At 43.4% G+C, this 26,060-nt stretch overlaps 1 protein-coding gene across 5 annotated transcripts in view; it reads right to left on the reverse strand.

The window, feature by feature from the left end:
• TMEM266 (transmembrane protein 266) overlaps positions 1–26,060 on the reverse strand; it is a 102,209-nt gene that overhangs the window by 36,620 nt on the left and 39,529 nt on the right. For 3 of the 5 annotated variants that reach the window (XM_060279103.2, XM_088660813.1, XM_088660812.1), the window contains exons 3-6: positions 19,954–20,142; positions 10,926–11,080; positions 2,685–2,758; positions 118–174 (exon numbers count right to left, since the gene is read on the reverse strand). In XM_060279103.2, coding sequence (XP_060135086.1) covers positions 118–174; positions 2,685–2,758; positions 10,926–11,080; positions 19,954–20,142 — 475 coding nt within the window. The remainder of the gene's footprint in view (positions 1–117; positions 175–2,684; positions 2,759–10,925; positions 11,081–19,953; positions 20,143–26,060) is intronic. The other 2 variants (XM_088660815.1, XM_088660814.1) reach the window with 1 other exon arrangement.

Consider the following 26,060-nt stretch of genomic DNA (forward strand, 5'->3'; position numbering starts at 1 on the left):
TTTTTAGTATAGCAGAATAAATGTTGAGTAAAATAATGACAACAATAACACAGCACAGTCTCAAGTTTTGCAAAGGATGGAAGTGCCATTAAATATAAAAACAGAGGTTTTGCTTACCTCTATTTTATTTTCAATGTAGTCCCATATGCCAAGAACCACAATTCTCAAAACAGTCTAATAAAAAGATATGTGGGAAGAGGGAAGACAGAAAAAATCATAAATCATTGGCATTGTTAATCATTAATAACTTTTTGTAACAAAATGGAGAAAATCAGTCCTGTGGAGCAGTTTGGTTTTTTTTAATTTCAAATGCTTAACTTTTCTGTGGAAAGTGTTGTGTTTCATAAGTTCACTGTAACATTGTAAGAGTATCAGGTAAATGTAGTAGTTTCCTTGTTGACCCTAAAATGTGAAAAAGTTGCAAGTTACGTCAAAATATTATCCATTCTGGAAGAAAGTAGAAACAAGGATGGAATTAACACTGTTGATAGAAAGAGGCAGCAGGTATAAGAAAATGTGTAAAATTAAGAATCATGCCCAAGGTGAGCAGTGCTTCACAAAGCACAAGCGGACAAGAATCTTAGAATCCAACGTACAAGGACCTTAGAATCAAAAGTACAACATGGGAGACAAAGGAGGAAAGGAATGGAATGGAATGAAACAGGACTGATTTTCTCCATGTTGTTACAAAAAGTTATTACTAGCATCCTCCCTGGGTGCTAGTACTGTTATTTTACTGCAAGGATTTCTTTTTAACATGAAAGAGAGCATTTAAAAGTGGCAACCCCATCTACAGTCCAAATCAGTACAGTTCATTCTACCACTCCATAACTTTACAAACTCTCCAGAGTTTACTCATTAAGTGACCTGTGGATCACTTGACGGCCATCTGTCAGGAATGCTTTGATGGTGTTTCCTGCTTGGCAAGGGGTTTGACTGGATGGTCCTAGTGGTCTCTTCCAAGTCTATGATTCTAATGTTATAAGAGATTGTTTTATATGCTCAAACAAATACAGACATGTTTTATATATCTTTATTTTCAGTTACAATAGTGTTTTCAATTATAACTGATTTCTCTCTTCTCTTGTTTTATCTATGTAAACTGGTATCTTTGCTGGCTTTTGCACTATTTTAAAAAAAATGGTGGAGAAAGTGTAAGGCACACTCACACAAGGATCCTGTCAGAACTGACACAGGGGGTTTCAGCTACCCCACACATTTCCTCTGTCTCCTGCCTTGTCTCCTAGCAGAGAAGGGTTTCGGGTGAGTTTAGCATTAACCAAGGAGCCAATGCAAGAATTTTATGGCACTTCTACTCAGGCGTCACTCCTTACATATTGGGATAATAACCCTTAAACATTATAATAATATTATAATCCATAGATTCTATACTGCACCTCTGATATGTATTGTGCTTCCAACTGAACAGAAGAAAAGAGGTCTTTGCCCCAAGCAGCTTACAAAATAAATTCTGACAGCAAAGTGAGGAGTGGGGAAGAAGTTGGAGGATCACAGGAGAATAATATACCCAACTAAGCACATGAGGTGCCACAAATAAGCACTTCAGTATGCTCCAGAGGCCTATAATTCTGGTCTTGATTGACCACACCACCCATTTCCAACACTTCGAGTAATAATGGAAAAATAGGAAATCTCTGTCAAAAAATGTGGCTATTTATGACTTACCAGGGCATGCTGTGCTCTTAAGTTCATCTGCGCAATTTGTTCCCCTCCCCCTCAGCACATTAAGGTTAACTAAATCATGTGAGATGATATGAGAATTGTTACTATATATGTTGTTCTTTTTCTTTCTTTTTTATTCTATGTGTTCAATTTTTCTTTTTTCCTATGTATTGTTGTTATTTTTCTGAAAATACTAATAAAAATATTATAAAAAAAGGTTAACTAGGGATATCCTGCTCTGAAACCAAATGCATCTTAAGTCTTAATCAGGACAGGAGGAACCCTGTGGTGTTAGTTAGGCTGAGAGGCAATTTGAACCTCAGTTTTTCCATTAATGATCAATCAGAGTTTACCTATTTAAAATCAAGATGTTCCATAGCATCTCAAAAACTTGCTGTTGTCACAGATATACACTAGTGTCCAAAACTGTGGCAACCTTCTTCTTTTTTTAGTAATACCATAAAATTATATATCAATGGAAAGATAATTGAATGAAGAATGCAATGCAACAAAGTTCATTCAATTATCTGTATTCTATCAAAAGTTATAGCCAATAACCAGAAAAGGGAAGCACAACTTGCTTAGGTTGCTGCCAAGAAGTGTGGTGGAGTCTCCTTCTTTGGAGGTCTTTAAGCGGAGGCTTGACAGCCATCTGTCAGGAATGCTTTGATGGCGTTTCCTGCTTGGCAGGGGATTGGACTGGATGGCCCTTGTGGTCTCTTCCAACTCTATGATTCTATGATTCTAGGTTGATATGCAATAGCTTTCCTTCATTTGAATGTAGCCAATGAGCATGAGTGTTTAGAGAGCCAATCAGGTGTCATCTTGTTTTGGTAATGATTCAGTCAGGTCACAGTAAGATTCAGCTACTGGAGCTGAGAGGAGGACATTTGTCGGTGTGTTATGTGATTGCTATCAAGTTGGTTGGTCTTTTTGTGTTCTTTCATTTAGTGAGCTTGTAAAATGTAATAAAATTAAAAATTAAATTAAAATTCACTTACCTCTGAAAAGAACACAGAGAGGATAACTAGACTGATCCAGTGAATAACTCCAGCAAACTGTGATGCATTCGAAACTGAAATTAAATAAAGATTATTATGAAGCACCATTTTGGTTTACCAGCATGCAAGTTGCACATTATACATAATGAACCAAACATTCTGAAGCCTGCCTTAATTAAGGCTGACCCCCAGGGGACTGTGGGCCAAATCTGGGTTGGGAGAGAAGGGACAAAATGATGAAAGAACTGAACTCCCCACCAATTGCAGAAACACTGGTAAATATTCAGAGTTAGTACATATTAGTTAGTAAATATTCAGAGTTAGTTAGAGATATAGGCTCAGTCAAGGCATAACACCAATTGTGGTTTTTATGAACACTCATTTAGAATGCACACCTTGGTTTAAGCTTCACTAAAGCTTAACATGATTTACAGTTACAGTTTCCCATCTTCTCAGCTCTCCTATGTCTGAGCCTCAGGCACATATTCTCCCCTACTGGCACAGGATCAGACATTTCACCTCCATTTTCAATTAGCATTAACCAACTGTGGTTAATCTTAACTATAATTTATTGAAACAAATCAGGTTTATAAACTATGGTTCCAAGTTTGGCTTCTTTCAGTGAACAAGTCCAAGATTCAAGAGGTGCCAAAAGTAGAATATAAGAGCCAAGAAATAATTAAAGTCACTCAGCGCCCATGACTGCATGTAATGCTAGGCCAAGTCAGGTTTAGTTTGAATGCACTGTCTTGGAGGAAGAAGACCGCAGTTGCTATGTTCACCCATGGTCCTTCACCTCAGCACAGAAAACTCTGGTTTAGGGTTGGAACTCAGCATTGTGGTTAATCTCCTTAACCATGATTTGTAGTCAAGGGTTGTTAACCATAATTCCATGCAGGGCTAAAAGAACCAGGGAGTAATAAAGTGGATATGTGCTCCTCTTTGGAAGCCAGCATGCTTATGTCATTACATGATGTGTGATCTGTTGGGTCTTTTGACTACATGCCAAGTTGCAGCTTCCCACAGTAACAATTAAGAGTTGGCTGACGGCCAAGAAGACTGAGCAAAGGAGTTATTCTGCCTGGAAACTTGGGACCCTGGAAACAGCTATGCTATTGGCTGTGGTAACCTATAAAGGCATGATGACTCATCACTCTGGTGTGGAGTGTGGATAGTGTGTTGGTCTGTGGTCAGTAGTAGTCAGTAAGAGAAGTGTAGTAGAGAGAGAAGGTAAGACCCGTGTCTGTATTCTGTATCTTGTACATAGCAACTTGTGAGTCTGCTGTATATACAGTGGTACCTCGACTTACGAACGACTCGACAACCGAATTTTTCGACTTACGAATGGGGGTAATGGCCACGCGCTTACGAGTGTCTCAACATCCAAAAGGAAACCGCGGCGGTTTTAGATAGGGATTTTTTGACTTACGAATTTTTAGATAGGGTTGCTTCGACTTACGAATTTTTCCGTTTCCAATGCATTCCTATGGGAAATCGCGTTTTCAATGGCGTTTTTCGACTTACAAATTTTTCGACCTACGAAAGTGCCTTCGGAACGGATTAAATTCGTAAGTCGAGGCACCACTGTAATAAACGTCTTTAGTTAAACCAAGTTACTAGTGGCAACGTCTTGTTCCTGCCTCGTCACTGCACAGTGTGCAACCGAAAGCTTCCTGAAAGTCTGTGTGTACTCTGCTTTATCCAGCTGGTTCCAGTTGTGACATCCCAACATGATCCAAGCCACATGCCATGAGACTGATCTACAATTTGACCTGCAATAAGCCTTCCTTTGTCCTCATGTAGACTGTAGGAAAGGCATATTACTAAACAACCATGTTTAGTGTTGGATGTAGGTGGGGGAGGAAGAGAACACACCATGTTTTAGACTTGTTGTTTTGAGGTTCTGTAACTGGTGCCAGAGAAGAAGCCAATAAACCTGGTAACCCGTTTGGTGTCTGTGTGTGATGGATTAGTAGCTCGGAGGGAGGACTCAGGAAAGTGACAATAAGCAGTTTATCATTAAATACCATGATCACAGTGCAATACATCCCATGAGAGAAAAGATGTTGACCTTATATCTGTATGCAAGGAAAGGAAAACTCCAAGTTAGCCGTCTGCCAGCACAAAGCAGACCTTAGAAAACACATTGGACTCTTGCTGTGATGCAAGTCTCTCTCAGGAGAGTTTAGGTAGACCAATTCCCCCTCTTTATGTCACAAATGTTTCATGTGTAAAATGTAAAGGTAAAGGGACCCCTGACCATTAGGTCCAGTCGTGACAGACTCTGGGGTTGTGGCACTCATCTCGCGTTATTGGCCGAGGGAGCCGGGATACAGTGCCGTTTACCTTCCCGCTGGAGCGGTACCTATTTATCTACTTGCACTTTAATGTGCTTTCGAACTGCTAGGTTGGCAGGAGCTGGGACTGAACAATGGGAGCTCACCCCGTCACAGGGATTTGAACCGCCGACCTTCTGATCGGCAAGCCCCAGCACCACCCGCTGTGTAGTAAAGTGTTAAAATAACTTTGGGAATACATACGAGTTTTGTTTTCCTCTCAATAAGGGGAAAAACTTCCAAGTTTTCAGTGTTGTGTGCAGGCACAGACAAATGCAATACTGTAGCAGAATATTAATCTGAGTGAAACACAGTATTTCACTTTTAGGTTTTTGTTTTTTTAAAAAAATCCTGTAACTAAAGTGCAATGTTGCACTGACACATTTATAGCCCTATCTCCACATTGTGAAATTGCTAAGAGAAAGAAGAAAAAAACCTCAGCTACATTGTACATTTTCAGCAACATCCTGATGGCTGCAATAAAGGGCAATGGAAAAATGCTATCAACAAGGCAGCAACCCATATGTTGGAAGGAATAAAGGAATGTGCAACATTCTGTCTGCCCTCTTGTGTTCAACTAAATCCCTTTATTCCACTGTCACAGGTTCCCATGTGTATATCCCTCCACACATTTCTTGAATTTCCACATTCAAGCAGAGCAAAACATTTTTTGGAATAGGTATAGAAGCAACACCCTTTCCCAAACAACAGCACCCATGGCTTTAGTCCCAGCTTTCAAACCAGATGCTGTCATTACTAGGGCTGGGCAATGTGCATTTGTCCAAAAACTGGTATGAAACTCACACCGTGATAACCGGTTTCATCATAATAACCTAGAAATGTATCACTATCATGATGTGTATCGTTGCTCAAGATTTCTGCAGCTGGCTCACCTCTCCCCTCCCTCCTGCAGGGGGCAGCAAAACACAAGGGCAGGTGGCTGATGAAAGTCACTAGTCTGCCTGGGAACTTTCTGAAGAGCAGAGACACCCTACAGGGAACTTTCCTCTGTAATGTAGGCAGCATGTAGGCTCGTAGATTGTTTAACCTCCTTCCTCACTTCTGCCCATCATAGCTGCCAAGTTTTCCCTTTTCTCGCGAGGAAGCCTATTCAGCATAAGGGAAAATCCCTTAAAATAAGGGATAACTTGGCAGCTATGCTGCCCATCTCTCTCTCTCTTTCTGCCTCTGCATGTGGCTCCCCCAAGGCTGACATTTCCCATATGAATAAATGCCGGGGGGGGGGGCTCTTCAGGCTAGCAACTACAGTGGTACCTCTACTTATGAATTGTCAGGAGTATGGGCAGGAGTCAGGCTCTGGGGCCTGTAGTGCTTTGCAGAACTGGGGCATGCCTCAGCTTGTGCTGGAGAAGCAAGGTGCGGCCACACAGGTGAAGTCCTCAGCTTGTGTTGGAGAGGCAAGGAGTAGTCACCCAGGTGAGGCCACTTGAGATCTCACTGCACCTGGTGGCAGGAGCTGGGAGGGATAAAAGTCCAGCATTTCCCTTCAGCTCTTTGCCACAGCAACGCTATCCCTGCCTGGTTGCATCTGGCCTCCTGCTCCTTGGACCCTTGCCTTGCTGCCACCTTGCTTCTTGTTCCTGGATCCTCCGCCTTGCTCCTTGGACCCTTGCTTCGCCTTCGCCTTGCTTCGTGGCCCGTGGACCTTCGCCTCTGCCTTGCTCCTCGACCCTGCTTCTTCACCACCATCTTGCCTCTGGTCCTGACGCCCGCCGACCGGACCGTGACATGAATAACTCTACTTACGAATGTTTCTACTTACGAATGGAGTTCCGTCCGCCATCTTGGATGTGGTTTAGATAGGATTTTTTCTACTTACGAATTTTTAGATAGGGTTGCATTGACTCACGAATTTTTCTCCCAATGCATTCCTATGGGATTCGACTTACAATTTTTTTCGACTTACAAATGTGTGTTTGGAACGCATTAAATTCGTGCCATGGAGACACGGAAGCAGCAGGAAGGGCAATGAAAGTCAGCTTGGGGAGGAGAAAGGGAACGTTTGAATGGGTGGGCAGGGTGGTTGTTTCAGTCTTATTTGGGTGGGAAGCAGGTAAGAATTTATCTAAAGCTCTTCTGGCAGAAGCAAAAGTTAAGAGTGGACTTAGGGGTTAGGTGGCACGGGAGAGCTGTGCGTGTATTGGAGGAGTCAGGCTGTATTTGGCAGTAACATCCCAGTGTTAGGAAAGCTGGCGAGTCCAATAAGTTGTTGCAATATCAGATAGCGTCTATTGAGAAGGGGAGGTATTTGGGGATTAAAATTCATTCCTTGAGCTTGTGCTTCCCAGAACACAAAGCTGTTGGGTTTAGGTTTTAGTTGCCTTGTTTAATGTACTTTTAATGTGTGATATGCTTTTAATTTGAAATATACTAGCTGGCAGTGGCTTGTGAGGGCGGATGGCAGGGCTTCTCAGGCTTTGAGAAGGTGGTAGGAGGGCTCTTGGACCCCCCCCCCACCAGTTAGTTTTGTTGGTTTAAGTAGAGGACGCCTTCACCCTTTTATTACACACACAGCCCAACAGGACAAGAACCCAACCACAGCATATGAATCAATATGGCTAACTTGACCCAAGAACCCCACACACCCTCATACACACAAACAGAGCCCACTGCAGCCAACTGAAGGCAGGTCACCATGCCCTGGGCCCCCCAACCTCTCAATGCCAATGAAAATTAATAAATGGGTATAATGAATGAAAGTTTACTACCCACTCCCTTCTCTCTCCTCCCCCAACCTTATACTGTATACCACATTAAAGTCACACATCAAAAATAACTGGTCTATAGAAAGAAATTTATGATCTGGAAACAGAGGTGATGTATGTACTTTTGTAATACAATAAAATCTTTAATAGATTTTTTTTTTAAAAAAGTAATAGTGTTTGTATCCTGCCAGTTCATAAAAGATGGGGTACAGAATATATATACATCCAAAACACACACTTTGAATTGAGGCAATTTTAATCTGTTTCAGTATTTTAACTTTTGTAAGTTTTAAATAAAGGATGGTAGTGAATTTTTCTTGGGGGGAAATGTAGTGCATTTTTAAGTGTGGCGCTGTGGGTTAAACCACACAAAGCCTAGGGCTTGCCGGTCTTAAGGTCGGTAGTTTGAATCCCTGTGATGGGGTGAGCTCCTGTTGCTCGGTCCCAGCTCCTGCCAACCTAGCAGTTCGAAAGCACATCAAAGTGCAAGTAGATAAATAGGTACCGCTCCAGCGGGAAGGTAAACGGTGTTTCCATGCACTGCTCTGGTTCGCCAGAAGCGGCTTAGTCATGCCGGCCACATGACCCGGAAGCTGTATCCCAGCTCCCTCAGCTAATAACGCAAGATGAGCACCACAACCCAGAGTCGGTCACAACTGGACCTAATGGTCAGTTTACTTTACCTTTACTCTCACAGTGGTGCTTAAAATCTAAACCAATGGTTGTTTTCTGCTGCTCCAGAGAAGCGGAAACGGAGCAATGGATTCAAACTTCAAGAAAGAAGATTCCACCTAAACATTAGGAAGAACTTCCTGACAGTAAGAGTTGTTCGGCAGTGGAATTTGCTGCCAAGGAGTGTGGTGGAGTCTCCTTCTTTGGAGGTCTTTAAGCGGAGGCTTGACAGCCATCTGTCAGGAATGCTTTCATGGTGTTTCCTGCTTGGCAGGGGGTTGGATTGAATGGCCCTTGCGGTCTCTTCCAACTCTAGGATTCTTTGTTTTCCTTCATTGAAAAATACAGTATGTGAGGGGGGATTGGAGCTTTTACCGTTTTTTACCTATACTATATTTGCTACATAAATGATTTGGCAAACTTCCCCCTAAACGATAACAAATTGATAAAAAGCAAGAAGAGAAAAAGAGAACAGAATTATATTTATGGATTAATATGAAAATAGAACTGTGTGAGAACACTGAAATGATTTAAAGCATCTAACTTCCACTGGTAGGCAATTCGGATTATGGCCTTAGAAGATCTGGGGGGACACCAGATTGTTTTGAGATCTCAGAATTGGAAGAACTGGAAACTTGCCCAGAGCCACGGTGGGACACCAGATCACTCCCTTACTCAGACACAAACAACAAAGATGGCGTAATGATGCAGCTTGAATTTCAGCAGAAGAAGAGAAAGATCAAAAAAGCAGCGGAAGCAGAGATGCTGGTGCAGGACATGATTAGAACAAATGGGAAAATAAACATCTCACACAGGAATTTACAGGATACAGAACTCTCCTAGCGGAGAAAATTCTTTTTATTACATATCTCAACACGAATGGAAGTCAAGAACTCTGTAGCTATGGATAAAGGACTAAGATCAGGACTGAATGAAATTGGATTAACTAAGATTTTGGAAGCGGGGGAAAATAAGAACTTTGCACCCTGAAACCCAGCACACGGGAAGTTACTTAAAATTTATAATTGGCTGTATAATTGATCTATATTTGGATGGGAATGGTAATTTGATATTGATAAAATGTGGCTGTTATTGGATTTTAATAACTGAAAACTAATATTAAATATATTATTATTTAAAAAAATATTAGGGGGCGGGTAGGGGAAGCATGGCAATCTTCCAATGAGGACAATACCATATTACAAATAAACATAAGATTTTAGCTAGAGTTCATTCATTTTCAGCTTTGTAATCTTGTTATACATAAAAATGGCCTATTCTGTTGTTGCACCCGTAACCTAGTTTTCAGGCACCATGTGGCACCTAGATTGTCTAACTAAGTTTCTATCACCAATCTGCACCAGTTCCCAATTTGTTACCAGGTCAAGTTCAAGGTGTTACTATGGACATATAAAGCCCATAACAGAACAGTACAGTGGTACCTCGGTTTATGAACACAATTGGTTCCGGAAGTCTGTTCATAAACTGAAGCGTTCATAAACTGAAGCGAACTTTCCCATTGAAAGTAATGGAAAGTGGATTAATCCGTTCCAGACGGTCCGTGGAGTAACCGTTCATAAACTGAAGCGAACTTTCCCATTGAAAGTAATGGAAAGTGGATTAATCCGTTCCAGACGGGTCCGCGAAGTACATAAACTGAAGCGTTCATAAACTGAAACATGGGTGTAATTGGTTCCGGAAGTCTGTTCATAAACTGAAGCGTTCATAAACTGAAGCGAACTTTCCCATTAAAAGTAATGGAAAGTGAATTAATCCGTTCCAGATGGGTCCGCGGCGTTCATAAACCGAAAATTCATAAACCGAGGTGTTCATAAACAGAGGTTCCACTGTAATATATATTCTCCACAAATCTTTAATGGTTTAGTCAAGCATGCAATCAGAGTAAAATTTCATTTAATTATACACATCTATTTTCTTTTAAAAAAAACAATTCAGTACTTCCCCTGATTATGATAAGCTCCAGCCTCATTTCAGACAACTTGATATATTTAAATACTGCAATGTTTAGCTGGTGATATATTGCAATGTTGAAAATCAGATATTGCCCAGCCCTATTAATTACTCTGGAAGACCAACCAACCCCATAGTGCTGCTGGTGGGGGGGGGGGGAAGAATTCAAATGTACATCTGAATGGGACAGGTGGTGAGACAGTGGGTAATGTTAGGTCTGGGATGAGCCCCAAAGGAATATCAGCACACCAGAGGTTCACAAAATTCCATACACTTAACACCTCATACAATCTAGACCAGGCTTCCTCAACCTCGCCCCCCCCCCCCGGTGTTTTGAGACTACAATTCCCATCATCCCTGAACACTGGTCCTGCTAGCTAGGGATCATGGGAGTTGTAGGCCAAAAACACCTGGAGGGCCGAGGTTAAGGTAGCGGGATCAAGACACTATTTCCAAGCTATTTCCACCCACCCACCTGCAACCCAACTCAATAGAATTGTCAAAAGTTTCAGGAAAAAGAAAAACCTGCTACTCACACTGGAGAAGCTTTATATCTATTAGGAGTTCCAGAGTCAGCAAGATCACCACCAATACCACACAGGCTACCAGGAAACTGTTGAGACTTGCACTGAGCAAAAATACCTGCCACACAGCAGCTCGCCTCCCACAGCACGGTTTAAGCCAGTTAGATCTGAAGAAAGAAAAACGGGAAAGAAGGAAAGGAAAGAGACAGGAAAAAAGGAAGATAGGTAAAGAGTAACAGGACAGAAACTGTATAGCTGTCTGTATAAGCAGAAGGAATCTCAGGTGCTTTGGTTTCTGTTCTCTGAAAAGTACCCTCTGAATATTCATATTTTCTGATTGGTCAACCTATACAATACAAAGAATAAGTATGAATCTCTGGGTACATTTTAGCTTACAAGTGAGACTCTTGTTTAGACAAGCCAACCAGATGCTTATAAGGTTGAGGTAATTTTAATCTGTTTTAGTATTTTAATTTTTGTATGTTTTTAAATATGGTTGCAAATTTTTATTAACTGATTGTTTTACCTTTTCATCAGCCATTTTACAATCAAACAGTATATAAATTTTGTGAAATAATAATAATAAACAAACCAACTCTTACTGGAATGATGAATGCTTGTATCTCTGTTTTCTTTTATTTCTTTGTATTTGCTCCACAAGTAGCACAGAACTGGACACCTGGCAAATCAACGCTTCCATATAAAAATACTATTCCTTTTCAGAGGGATAGCTGTGCTAGTCTGTTGCCCATCTCTACATCAGACCATGTGGAGAGATGCTAAGACTCCAACACCCCTCATCTCTGATATCAGCCAGGCTGGCTTAGGCTGATGGAGTCCAGTAATCTAAAGGGCCACAGATTTCCCCATTAGAGGCAAACTGTGAAACAAAAGGAGTAACATCACCATACGGAACAACCTTCTTTTAAAAGGTTCTAAATGCTGTATATTATCTCCCTGTTTATTTAACTTACCGTATTTTTCGTAAAAATAAGAGGAAATGTCTGTGCGTCTTATGGAGCAAATGCATGGTCCCTGGAGCTGCATTGCCCAGGGGCGAAAAGCATATTATGCTTTTTTTTAAATAAAAAAGGAAGAGCTAAATGCTAACAAGAGGGAAAGAGGGAGTTGAAAGGAACCCGCTCAGCAGCTGATGGCAAGAGATCGGGGAGGGAGATAAGGGATGCTAGCTCCCTTCCAGGCCCCACCCCCTTGCCGAGGCCTCCTTGTCGAATGTTCTGCAGAAGGAGGCTGCAACAGCATGTGACTGGCTGATGAGATTATCTGTCTGGAAACTGTAGAAATGGCTCCCTTTCCTTTCCTAAAGAAAATGCAGAACTGTGAGTTGAACCCCATAAAAAGAGGATTTCCCCCCCCCCTTTGCAAGGTAAGTTCAGCAACTTTGAGCTGATCCTCAAAAATGGAGCTTTCCCCCTTTGCAAAAGAAGCTGCACAGCTTTGAGCTGAGGCTCAAAAAAGGAGCTTTCCCCCTTTGCAAAAAAGCTGCACAACTGTGAGCTGACCCCCCCCCCAAAAAACGGGGCTTTTCCCATTTGCAAAAGAAGCTGCAAGAAGCAGCACAACTTTGAACTGATCCCCCCCCCCAAAGGGCTTTCCCCCTTTCCTCCTCTAAAAATTAGATGCGTGTTTTGGTCAGGTGCGTCTTATGGAGCGAAAAATACGGTATATGCTGAATTCATCCTGCGAAAGGCTGGACTAGACGAATCCCAAGCTGGAATTAAGACTTCCGAAAGAAATATCAACAACGTCAGATATGTTGATGACACAACCTTAATGGCAGAAAGTGAGGAGGAATTAAAGAACCTTTTAATGAGGGTGAAAAAGGAGAGCGCAGAATATGGTCTGAAGCTCAACATCAAAAAAACTAAGATCATGGCCACTGGTCCCATCACCTCCTGGCAGATAGAAGGGGAAGAAATGGAGGCAGTGAGAGATTTTACTTTCTTGGGTTCCATGATCACTGCAGATGGTGACAGCAGTCACGAAATTAAAAGACACCTGCTTCTTGGGAGAAAAGCAATGACAAACCTAGACAGCATCTTAAAAAGCAGAGACACCACCTTGCCAACAAAGGTCCGTATAGTTAAAAGCTATGGTTTTCCCAGTAGTGATGTATGGAAGTGAGAGCTGGACCATAAAGAAGGCTGATCACCGAAGAATTGATGCTTTTGAATTATGGTGCTGGAGGAGACTCTTGAGAGTCCCATGGACTGCAAGAAGATCAAACCTATCCATTCTTAAGGAAATCAGCCCTGAGTGCTCACTGGAAGGACAGATCGTGAAGCTGAGGCTCCAATACTTTGGCCACCTCATGAGAAGAGAAGACTCCCTGGAAAAGACCCTGATGTTGGGAAAGATTGAGGGCACTAGGAGAAGGGGACGACAGAGGACGAGATGGTTGGACAGTGTTCTCAAAGCTACCAACATGAGTTTGACCAAACTGCGGGAGGCAGTGCAAGACAGGAGTGCCTGGCGTGCTCTGGTCCATGAGGTCACAAAGAGTTGGACACGACCAAATGACCAAACAACAAATGCCACCAGAGAGGTGCTGTGCTATGAAAATCGTAGAATTGTAGAGTTGGAAGGGACCCTGGGGGTCATCTAGTCCAATCCCCTGCAATGCAGGAATATATTTGCCCAATATGGATCTCAAACCCACGACTCTGAGATTACATTTCATACCATTTTCATGTACAGCTCTGCTTTTTAACTTTTGACTTTTCCTATAAATTTCCCAGAATGGACAGCAGAGGGCAGAGATGCATGTCTTTACAGAGATTATAGAATATAACATTTTAATTTCAATCTGACTGGGACAGGTTTTGCAAATAAATAAATAAATTGAGAGCAGTAATGTAACTGGCACAGGTTTGTATTGCTAATGATAAAAGATGTGCTGAGAGCCAGAAGTGACTGGAAAAACCTTACTTTATTGTTTACTTACATAGAGTCATGTTTGCCATTCATCAGAAGTGTTCGAAGTGATATATAAATATTTAAAAAGCTTGTATTATCTAAACACATTTAACAGCACAACAGCAGACAAGTACAAATTTAAAAGAGTCACCAGCCATTATCAAACTACAGCAAACATTTTCAAGAAGAAAAATATTCTGTTGGCATTGAAGAAAGAGGTGGCCAACTGAGATTTCCCAAGGATGGGCTGTACTTCTGCAGAATCAAGCCACTTTGGGGCAAAGGAGCATTCATTCAAATGAAACTTTAAATAATGCCCATGAATTAGAGTCTGAGGTTAAAAAGCAACAACATGCCACCACAAAACAGTTAAGAAGGCAACCTCCTGGCTGCAAAGACCAAAAGCTAAAACATGACAGATACCATCACAACTGGTTGAAGTTGCCCATGTGGCGACAGTAATTCTGAGGGAGGGGGAAACTATGAACAACAGAGAGATGTTAAGCTCGCCAAATCCCAGATACTTCTGGGAACATGTTCCTGAAGTGAAAAATGTAGCCCTCAGCTGAAAGTATTACATTATCTCCCACTGCCCTTAAATCAGTTCTTGAGTGACATGCCTGTGTTCAACCACACATAAATCATGCTACTAGCTTTAAAATGTATGAGAGAATACACTGATACAGTCAAAACAATGATTCACACAAAAGGGCTGGTCAGCATTCTGTGGGTGCCACAAAGAAACATTTTTAAAAAGCACATGCCGCATAAGGTGGCCAATCCTATCACAGTAGCAAAGGTTGTTTATCTGCAGTGGCTCAGAAAACACTCAAGCGAGATTTTCTCCACAACACCACAAGTCTGTGGTGTGTAGAGGGAATGCTGCCTGGACCACTTGGCAAGGCTCTGTGTAATAGCTTACCCCATGACAACAGCTGTATTTAAACCCTATGACACAAGAACATACAAGAACATACAAACATGCCTCACACAGGGTCAGTCTCTTGGGTCCATCTAGCTCAGTATTGTCTACACCAGTGTTTCTCAACCTTTTTTGGGCCACGGCACACTTGTTCTATGAAAAAAAATCCCGCGGCACACCAATTCTGTGCCGCCCTATATTTAGTTTAGTTTGGAGGGGAGACGTAAAGCATGCCACTGAAGAACTGCTGCGCGGTAGCCAGGCGGACCCACCAGGCGCAGAGCCTGCGGAGCGAGCGGGGACACGTTAGACGGCACGCACAGACCCCAGGCAGGCAGACACAGGCGCGGAGCTGCCGCCGCCTCCCTCCCAGCCGCCCCAGGCAGCCGCCGCCGCTCTGGCCCGGCAAAGGGAAGCCCTGCACAACCTTCCCCGCCTGCCTCCTCCTCCCCAGGCGGCGGCGGCGGCGCCCTCTCTGGCCTCCGGCTGGATGCCGACTCTAAATTTTGCCGCAACGTGCTGCGACGAGAAGGGCGATTTGCATTGTCACGTGCCTGGCGGCCGCCAATACTAAGCACTGACCCGCCGGAAAGGAAGCCGGCCGGGTCACGACGCGGGCTCTCCAGGACCTCAGACCAGGAAACAATCCAGTTTCTACCAGGAAATGCCAGGGATTGCACCTGGGACAGTCTGCTTACAAAGCAAGCCCTCTACCACTGAGGTAGGGCCTGGTTCCATCTTACTGCATAGATTAAAAAGGAGAGCTAAGCTGTAGTAGTATTTTTATTCCATTCTTCTCCCAGGAGCTCTTCACGCACCTTTTAATCCTCAAAACGATGATCCGGTAAGGTAGGTTAGGCTGAGAGGTAGCAGCCAGCTTCAGGTAACCACTGAGCTTTGTACAAGTCAAAATGTGATCCATCACAGCATTCTGGCAGTAGCTCCTCCACTTCTAATATAAAGCACTAGACAAACACTTGGTCAATGTAACACAGGAAGAGAACACTTTTTTGCCCATTGACTCCTCTAACTAGATGCAGTTCTCCAGGGTTTCATGGTCCTTCCCAACACTTAGGACCTTCTGAATGCAAAGCATTTGCTGTACCAATGAGCCAACAGTTCTCCAATTCTGGAAATGCAGGGTAGCGGCCCTGGAGATGCAGATCCTCAAATAATGTAACCCTGCACCAGGGCACTCAATACCTATAGAAGGAGTCCTCAAACTTTTTGAACAGTTCACTGTCCCTCAGACACTGTTGGGGGCCGGAGTATAGTTTGTAAAAATTATGAACGAATTCCTATGCACATTGCACATATTTTATTTGTGATGCACAAAAACAGGAAAAACAACACAACATTTACAATATACTTTAAAGGCATTGTACATGGTGACATCATGGGCACTAGCCAATTTGCTCTGTTCTGCCAGAAATGTAAGGATCTCCTTCTGCAGAACGTGAACATTTTCAACAAGATATATTTGGATTAAATGCAGTGCAGTTGCTCTAAGGGTGAAGACAATGGAAGAGACAGCACAGGCAGAGTTTGGCCATCACAACTAGTAGTTGTTGATAGCCTTCTCCTCCATGAATTGGTCCAATCCAGCAACTTCCACAGTTAACTTGGTGCTGTGTGCGTGTGGTTTCCGTGGGCTTAGAAGTATGTGGTGATCAGGGGGACGGAACACTTGTGTTACACGCACGTCTTTGGAGAATAAACTGATTGCAAGAAATGTTCAAAGGAGGAAGAAAGAAGGGAAGGGCGGATGAGAGGTGTGTGTAAAGGAATGTGTGTGTAAGAGGAATGACCGGGTCCACTTAAAGGGAGATTTCTACAACCCTGACTGTTTGGAGGCAAGGGAAGTGACCAGGGAAGGGGACCTCCCTGCCACCTGGCCACAGGCAAAGACTGCAAGCGCTGCTGACCAGAAGGGGGGAGGCTACAATGGAAGTAGCAGCCCTCGACAGGATCCCACAGAGAAACCATGGCGGTGCTGGCGGTTGCTGTGGAGGCCTCGGCTCTGCTGGAGGCAGGCGATGGCCAGCGCGGGTTTCTTTCCCCTCAGCGCAAGCAGGTGCAACTCCCAGGTTAAGGATCAGCGTATTGATTCCCCTTAGCCACCACTACCACCCTCAGAGTCCAGATGACTTTGGCTTGGGGATTTGCAAGAAAGGAAGTTGGTCTCAAGGTAATCGTATCTCTCTTAAGGTAGGTTGTGAATGCACAGGAGAGCGTGACGGCATAACGACTCCCCTTCTCTCCTGTTCCCTGCGATTTGACGGGGAACAGGAGAATGGAAAGCAAAATGTGGCACTTGAAGCCAAATGACTGTCGAGGGAATAGCTGAGTAGGAAACTGCCTTTGAGCAAGAAAGACGAAGGAAAGGAAACCAGGGAAAGAAAGGGAAGCAAGACGCTTTTCGGTTGAAACTGCCAGGAAGCAAAGCAAGGGAGGGTGGGAAGTGCCAGGCGAACCAGGGAAAAGAAGCCACTTAGCAAGGCGGCAGGAAGAAAGGAGTGTGGAGTGAGAGAAAACCTTGGGGTTCAGTCCACAACAGCCTCGCCGCTCCTGGGGCTCCTCCGTACCTCGTCAAGCTAGAGCAGCCTCTATCCCAGTCGATTAGGCCTCGCTTTCCCTGGCCCTCTGGACCCGCGTGTTCCCTGGCGTTGCTCACCATGGTCCTGTGCCGCTAAAGTTTTGGGCCAAGACCCGTTACGACAGTGGCGGGTTCTGCAATTGCCGGGTGGACCAGGTTCAGGACCCCAGTGGGCTGCATCTGGCCCTCGGACCGTAGTTTGAGGACCCCTGACCTATAGCTTATATATATTTCTGTATGAAACTGTTATAATTTTAAAAAAGGCTGATGTTTGACAGTCCTGTTATAAATGTTTAGTTATGATAGTGGCTGGATTCAGATGGCCACCACAGCTTAAAAAGCAGAAATATAAATGAGTCTCTTTGCACAAGCAAAAGAACCAATCAATCCCAGAAGCCCCAGCTTCTTGCTGTATCTGAACTGGGAAACTCTGGTCAGTAGCTTCCAAGGAAGCAAGGACACTAAAAAGAAATTCTTTAAAATATACTAAGTGGGAAAGGTCAGGAATGCCACTATAAAAGAGAAGGAAGAAAAGCTCATCTTTCAACATTTGTCTCTGTGTAAAGCCAATCTGTCACCAGCTCAGATTTTTTTGTAATACACTAGTACTTAAATGAATGCTCAACAAGGAGCAAGAGTGGGGAAAGATTACCATATTTCTTTGGTAATGAGCCACTACAAACACTTCAACTCAAGCTGCTAACAGCTGCCCGTTTCCGCTTCCTTGACTTGGGGGGAGGGGGGGAATCCTCTACTCCAACATGCAGCATTGTGGCATATTAACAGGTACACTGTTTTGCTCAGTATGATTTGAAGATCACAAAATAGAAAAGAACAGAGGGCACTCAATGGCTACAGAATGCTGACTGTTGAAGTGAGGGCAAACGCAACAGAGTATCCAGAAAAATAAGTCACAAGTGTGCTGCTCTGCCTGTGAGTATTGGGGAGGACCGCTTCCCCTGAAGCCCATTTTCCATCTTGGGCCTGGGAGCAGGCCCCATACTCACCACCACACCTTTTGAGGTTCCAAGGAGGCCTCAGGTGTGTGGGGTGGAATGGATGTTTAGTCGGGTGTGGGAAGTTGTTTAACTTTGGTGTGTTTGTAACTTTTACTGTTTTTTGTTTTTATTGTTTTACTGTTTTTTGTTTGTTTGTTGTATAGGTTTTAATTTGATTTTAAGGGGAGGGGTGGCGGATCTACCGTTTCCCCGATTTTAAGACGTAGTCATAAAATAAGCCATAGCAGGATTTTTAAGCATTCAAGGAATATAAGCCATACCCTGAAAATAAGACATAGTGATAGGCGCAGCAGGAGGAGGAAAAAAATAAGATATCCCCTGAAAATAAGCCATAGTGGGGGTTTTTTGAGGAAAAGGCAGTGTCTTATTTTCGGAGAAACGTGGTAGCAGGGCCCATGGGAGGCTTGTTGGAGAGGGAAGGAAGACGGGGAGGGAAACAGGCGCGGCGGTCGGAGGTTGCGGTTTGAGGCCACAAATGTCTCTTTTGTTGTGGGTCCCTGGTGGGTATGTGTCTAGGCTGTTGTCGTGGGTTTCGGGGTCCGTCCTTGGGCTTTGGGGGTGGAATGGTCGTTTTGACGGTGGCTGGACGGTGGTTGATGACGTATTGATTTGGCCCCGCCCTCGGAGATATGACTTTTCCTGATGATGTCTAATAGGGGCGCCACTTGGGGGGGGCGTTTAATCATTATTTTAGGTATGATAGGTGTGGTTTTTTGAAAAAAAAAACATTTCAAAAACATTTGATGGGCAAGGTACATTCTGCCCAAATTTGTTTTAATTCGGTTCAGTGGTTATGAAGAAAGGCCATTTCATCTGCGTGCGCAATGCCTACATTTTTATATATTTAGAAGATGTATCACTAGGACCTCCTACTAAACTAGCAACAGATCTATGTTGGAAGTGTAAAGAGAAGAAAGGCACATTTTACCACTTGTGGTGGACGTGCAAAAAAACAAAAGCATATTGGGAAATTATTTATAACGAGTTGAAAAAAATGTTTAAAATAACTTTGGTAAAAAAACAAACCTGAAGCTTTCTTACTAGGAATTTTAGGTCCAGAAATATCTAAGAATCACAAGAGACTATTTATGTATGTTACAACAGCTGTGCAGATGCTACTTGCCCCAAGATGGAAGGAGGACAATTTACCTACAAAAGAAGAATGGCCGATAAAGATGATGGACTATGCCAAATTGGCGGAAATGACTGGGAAAAATCAGAGATCAAGAAGATAATAAATTTAATAAAGACTGGGGGATTTTATTAAGTTACTTGAAAGAACACTGTAAACAACTGAAAACATTGGCAGGATTTTAAAAACACTTGCAATGAAGCAAGAATTATGATAAAATTGAGATTTAAGAAAATATGGGGAGTATATGATGCAGTTTGAAAAGAATATCTGGAGAAACCATGGAAGGGTGGAGGGAAGTTCGGGGATTCTGAGAATCCTATTTGTAAAATGATTACGATTTGTGTATGATGACAAATGTTAAAAGTGAAAATGAATTTAATTTAATTATTTTTAAAGAAAGGTTTCAAATAAGTATGTCATTTTGCACTTACCCTTCTCTTTGGTACTCCTCGTCCAAATTTGACAAGAGTTGGGAACCTGCTACAGACAGATCTAGTGCAGCTAGTGGTAAATCCCGATAAGCAAAATTAACAAGCTGTACAGGCGGTATACTTTTGGTCTCTTCTTCTATTTGCTGAGATATTATTTCAACTTCTGAAATTCCGCCTTCTATAGGAGGCCTAGACAAATAAAGTCAACAGAAATGAGAAACAAAAAACAGAACACACATGATCAAAAATGGCAAGCTATATACCACAACTGGCACCACTCAAATTTTATTTTATTTAACAATACGCTGTGCAATCATCCTTTGTAGATAAACAGGGTTATCTACTTATACATATACAGCAATTGTTTCTGCACAACCACCAAAGAGAGTACCACACATGGAGGAGGGCAAAATATTATCCAAGATATGATACTGAAGCCTCTGCTTGAAAATATACCTATGAATGGACACAGAATGTACAAATGTATCAGGGCACTCAGTTTAAATCTCAAAAGGTCTGAGGTGATGCAAGATCTGTTCCAGATTATGGTGGTTAATGGAACAGTCATGAGTAAACTGTGTCCATGTCTTACATGGTAATCTAGTCCTTGTCAGGTACTTGGGCTCAGGTAAAAGATCTCAAGGCTCAGAACACAATCTGAAAGTGCTTCTTTGGAAGTATAGAAGCCTCTTGGCAAATTAAGATGCTGGGCAGCTGGGCTTTGCCCTTTTGAGGGCACCCATCTGCCCTGAAATCAAACTAAAAAAGACAAATGTAAAGCTTAAAAAAGGGAGAGGGAAGGGGCCTGGACTCAGAAGACCCAGGGCTTCAGTTCAGTGACCTACATATACAAAAATATATCTTGTATATCTTATTTTACATCCAACAGAACCGATGAGAAAGCTGAGGAAAGCTGCACACCAGGCCCTAGGAGGGATTCAAATCCCCATAAATCCAGGCAAAAGCCTCTCTTCCAGTTTGACTCACACTGGGATGTAGTTACAGATCTCTTTATAATTAGATATTATATGAGAAAATGCATGAAGGCATCTTCCAGTGTCCTAAAAGCAGCCACGGAGGGAGAAATTTAGACTGGGGCTGGGATGCTGGAGGGGGAGGGGGAGGGGGATTCATAGAATCATAGAATCATAGAGTTGGAAGAGACCACAAGGGCCATCCAGTCCAACCCCCTGCCAAGCAGGAAACACCATCAAAGCATTCTAGTTATATGCCTGTCAAGCCTCTGCTTAAAGACCTCCAAAGAAGGAGACTCCACCACACTCCTTGGCAGCAAATTCCACTGCCGATTCTTTAGCACCTGATTTACATCACACACCCCGCTGGAGCAAGGACAGAGGGGTACCCCAAATTCTCTCTCCCCACCACCACACACACCTAATAGCAGATCAAGCAGTTGAAATTTAAAATTGGGGATACACTCCCAGTCGGATGCTTTAAAGACAGACATCAGAAGACTCAATCATAAATCTTCAGCATCACCTCCAGTTTGGGCTCCAGTAACACAGGGCAGCTTTTTAGGTGTGTTTTTTAAAGCAACTGCTGGGTGTTTTGTTCAGATTTTCCCATGGGAAGGGAAGGGAAGAAAAGGAAATAGTGACTATAAAAAGGCATGATTCTTTCCTTAAGGAAGACATTCCTCTCTGAAGCAGGTGATCAACTCCTTTGTTGATTTACGTAACATGGACAATCATCTGGTGACTTCTGTTTCAGTGTATCTGAAGAAGTATGCATGCACATGAAAGCTCATACCAATGACAAACTTAGTTGGTCTCTTAAGGTGCTACTGGAAGGAATTTTTTTATTTTGAATCATCTGTATAATATTAATAGCTCTCATGTTCCACACAAGGGGCAGAAATTATGCAAGAACCTTAACCAGATACAGTACTTTGGAGAAACTAGAAAAAGGAGGAGCCAATTGGAGCACAAGGTGTGTTTTTTTAAAACCATTTGTGTTCCTAGAGTACAGTGGAGAAGAGAACAGTGCCGGGCTTCCGGGTTCAGCGCCAGTGCCGATCGGCGGGGTTTCGTCTCGCCTCCGAGACGGCCCGTCCCTGCTAGGAGTGGGGAGGGCAGCGAGAGCGACGCTGCGCCCCTTAGAACCTCGGGAAGGGCGTCGCGGGGGCAAATTTGCTCGGCACAGCCCCAATCCGGACTCCCCAACCCTTCGGCTAGCTCTAATAAGAGCTCCGGAGCGAGGAGGGTAGAAGTCGCGGGGGCCATTTTGAGCGGCAACGTTATTCTAGCAGGGAGAAGCTTCAAGCCGAAGGCGGAGAGCGCTGGATTCTTCCGAAAATAAAACGATTGGAAACAAGACTGTAAGTAACCTCACGATTTGGATTATAAAACAATTTGGATCTGGGAGAGAGGGGAGAAAAGAGGAAGCCACCCCCCCCCACGGCAACAAAAGAGACAGTAAATAGAAACCCGAAGCCGTAAACAGAAGATTTGCAATTCAAAAGGATCCCTCAAAGGCATCAAAGAGAATCTCCCCTTTGATGCAGGGTGAAAGGGGAGAGAGAGAGACTGTGGTTGTGAGCCCTGCAGCAAGAGGTAAAGACTAAGAAAAACCTTTCTTTTCCTCGGGAGCCGGCAGCCCAGACAACCCAGTGAGTTGATCAGGATTTATAAGTCAATTTTTATTTCACTTTGTATTTCTGGACTTTGTGGAATTTCTTTTTTGGTTTAAATGTTTGTGAAATGTGAGTTCGAACTTTATTGTTAATAAGACTTGAAGAATGCAGCCAGTTTGTTAAAATGGAGTCGAGAAAATAAACTGTGATCATATTCCACCCCACGTGACAAGTTTTGACCTTGGCAGGATTGAACTATGTCAACAAAAAAAGTGTTCCCCTGAGTTCCAGCGGTCTGTTTTGACCTTAATGTGGGAAACAAGAATAGAGCTATGTCAAGAGGAGACACGACGGCAAGAGTTACAGCAACAATTTCAGATGGTGATGGCAGAATATGATTTTTTAGAAGATGAAGCTTTTGACACTGAAAAAGATGAATGTGAGAATGACAATGATGGTGACTGTGATTTGGAAGGAAAAGATGAAGATGAGGACTGTGATGATTCAACACAAAATGAAGCACACCACGAAAAAAATGATGACTTTACTCTACAAAAAGTTGGATGGAGTGCCCTGCCTTTGAGGGGGGCACGATTGGTATTATTGGAACTCCAGAACGCCCACAGGGAAGAAGGAAAAAATATGCAGAGAAGAGAAGAAATTCAGGGGTCCTGTATGGTGGCCTGGATGGCAAAAGACTGTAAACAGGGGGTGGGGTGAAGGGAAAGTGATGTTGTGATTATAAGGATGGATTAACAGGTTTATAACTGGTCTGCTGATTATGGAATTTGCTGGATTGGGGGGGTGGAGCCGGTAATCGGGGATGTAAGGTTAAATTGAGAATAGTTATAGTTTTAAAAGTGAACGGATTTTGGAAAAATGTGAAAATATGGAGGCTTATAGAGGGAGTAAAAATTAGGCACGGGAAGATAAAATGGGAGTTTGATTTTTCAGTGATTTGAATATTAGATGAAAATGTTAACAATTGATTTATAAGTTGTATAAGATACAAAGGTGTATTTTTATAAAGTAAGAAACTGTTGCAGATGATAAAAAAGGGATGAAAACCGGGGAGGGGGGGAGGGGAAGCCCACAAAATATGGTTTTACAATTATGAATGTAAGAAAAAATTTTCTGTTTTGTATTGTTTTTTTCTCTTTTTTTGCCCTTTCTTTTTTCTCTTTTTTCCTATTTCTATTTTTCTCTTTTTTTGGTATGACAATAGATGGTTGGATGGATGGCCTCCTGCGTACTGCCCTGGTTTGCTGGAGCTCCCTGGTGGCAGGGGGGGGCTTTGGGGTCAGGGGAGGGGGAGGACAGAAATCCAAGCATAAAATGGACCATCTCTGACTGTTCACATACATGGGATACTTCTGTGGCAGGGGAGGACCCATGTGGGTGGGTAGGAAGGAGGTGGAAAAGGTGTTTATGTATGTACCGTTTTTTTTTTGTATTTTGTAAAATTAATAAAAAGTATGTTTTTTTAAAAAAGAGAAGAGAACAGTGCCTGGATTACATAGGAAGAGCAGATTAGAAAACCAGAAATTCAACAGGGGCATTTTGAAAAAGCATGTTTCTTTAAAAAACAAGTCACCTGTACTCTAGCTAAGTAAATCCTGCACTCTTCTTGTAAAGACCAGATGTTATGAACTACAATTCCCATCAGACCCAGTCAGGATGGTCAATGGTCAGGGATTATGGGATAATTTTTGTTTCTTTTTTTACTCACCCTTGTGTATTGTGAGAGTTCACATTTTAGGGCGATGAGGCTCCCCCCACTGCTAGGGGGCACAGAGAGCAATGATTACTGATATTACTTGATTCTGCCTACTTCAGCAAAGGCTAGTTTACTCCTTCCTCCTGCTCAGAATGATCTAGGACACAGACTGATTCCTCTGAGCTTGCCATTAATCATCTTTCTCCCGAAGGATTGCTTCCAGCAAAACTGTGAGAAGTGGGAAGTGCCTGTCCCCCTTCCGGACAAAGAGAGAATCCAGTAGCCTTGACCAAAATCTGCAGTGACATTGGAATAGTTTCTGCAGCCAGGACTTCTCATTCGGCTACAAGCAATCTTTCTCTTATGGGCAGGAGGAGGAGAGAGACAGAGAGATAGATAGACAAGCTTGTTTTATGGGTAAAGTAGAAAGTTATCAACACAACATTTCCCTGTTACTACAGGAAGAAAGCCCAGAAGTCACATATTCAGTCGCCAGATTTTGTGTTGCCATGATAGATATTCATCGAAGGATGTTCTAGGCTACAATTCAGTCCTAAATTGAAGGCTCATGTTGTTAGATCCGCACTTCTGAAGCCCCACCCCATATAGCTGTTTTAACTGGTCTTTTTAAATTTCCTTATCAGTTTTTATTCATCCTTTATTTATGCTTATTTAAGAGAATTAATTATTCTATGTATATGCTTTAAGCCAGTGTTTCTCAACCTTTTTTGGGCTTGTTCTATGAAAAAAAATCCCGCGGCACACCAACTCTGTGCCGCCCTATATTTAGTTTAGTTTGGAGGGGAGACGTAAAGCATGCCACTAAAGAACTGCTGCGCAGTAGCCAGGCGGACCCACCAGGCGCAGAGCCTGCGGAGCGAGCGGGGACACGTTAGACGGCACGCACAGACCCCAGGCAGGCAGACACGGGCGCGCAGCTGCCGCCGCCTCCCTCCCAGCCGCCCCAGGCAGCCGCCGCCGCTCTGGCCCGGCGAAGGGAAGCCCTGCGCAGCCTTCCCCGCCTGCCTGCTCCTCCCCAGGCGGCGGCGGCGGCGGCGGCGGCGCCCTCTCTGGCCTCCGGCTGGATGCCGACTCTAAATTTTGCCGCGACGTGCGGCGACGAGAAGGGCGATTTGCAGTGTCACGTGCCTGGCGGCCGCCAATACACAACGCTTACCCGCAGGAAAGGAAGCCGGCCGGGTCACGACGCGGGCGCTCGCCTCGCGTCGTGACCCGGCCGGCTTCCTTTCTGGCGGGTCAGCGACGTGACAATGCAAATCGTCCTTCTCGTCGCGGCACACCAGCCAGCGTCTCACCGGTTGAGAAACGCTGCTTTAAGCTATGTTTGGTTCTTGCTCCCATTTATTTAATAATTATTCACTTAGAACCATATTGTTATGCTATTTATTTAGATGCTTTGCCTATGCTGCTCTGTGATCGTAATAAAGTAAATTCATTCATTCATTCAAGAGGGTGTTAGAAGGGTGGTAAGTGTTAGAGGCGTGCTTCTTAGTGAAGGTAGGAGGAAAAGGTTTGCTCTGAAAGGGAGGAGGCAAATGTTAGTTCAGGGAATGCTTCTGGACTACAATTCCATGCTGACTGAGGCTGATGGAAATTGGTGCATCGGCTACCCTGGTGGCACAGGAATGGGGTCAAGTATGGTAGGATAAGGAATTTGGCATGTGGGTGGGGGCTGCATTGGTGCTGGAAGGAAATGGACATGAAGCAGAAATGAAGGTTAAAAATGGCTAAATTGGATTTGTAATAAAAACATTAAACTATCACAGTATAAGCCAC

This window comes from Zootoca vivipara, chromosome Z1 (genome assembly GCF_965207765.1).
Source record: "Zootoca vivipara chromosome Z1, rZooViv2.hap1.1, whole genome shotgun sequence".
Lineage (NCBI taxonomy): Eukaryota > Metazoa > Chordata > Lepidosauria > Squamata > Lacertidae > Zootoca > Zootoca vivipara.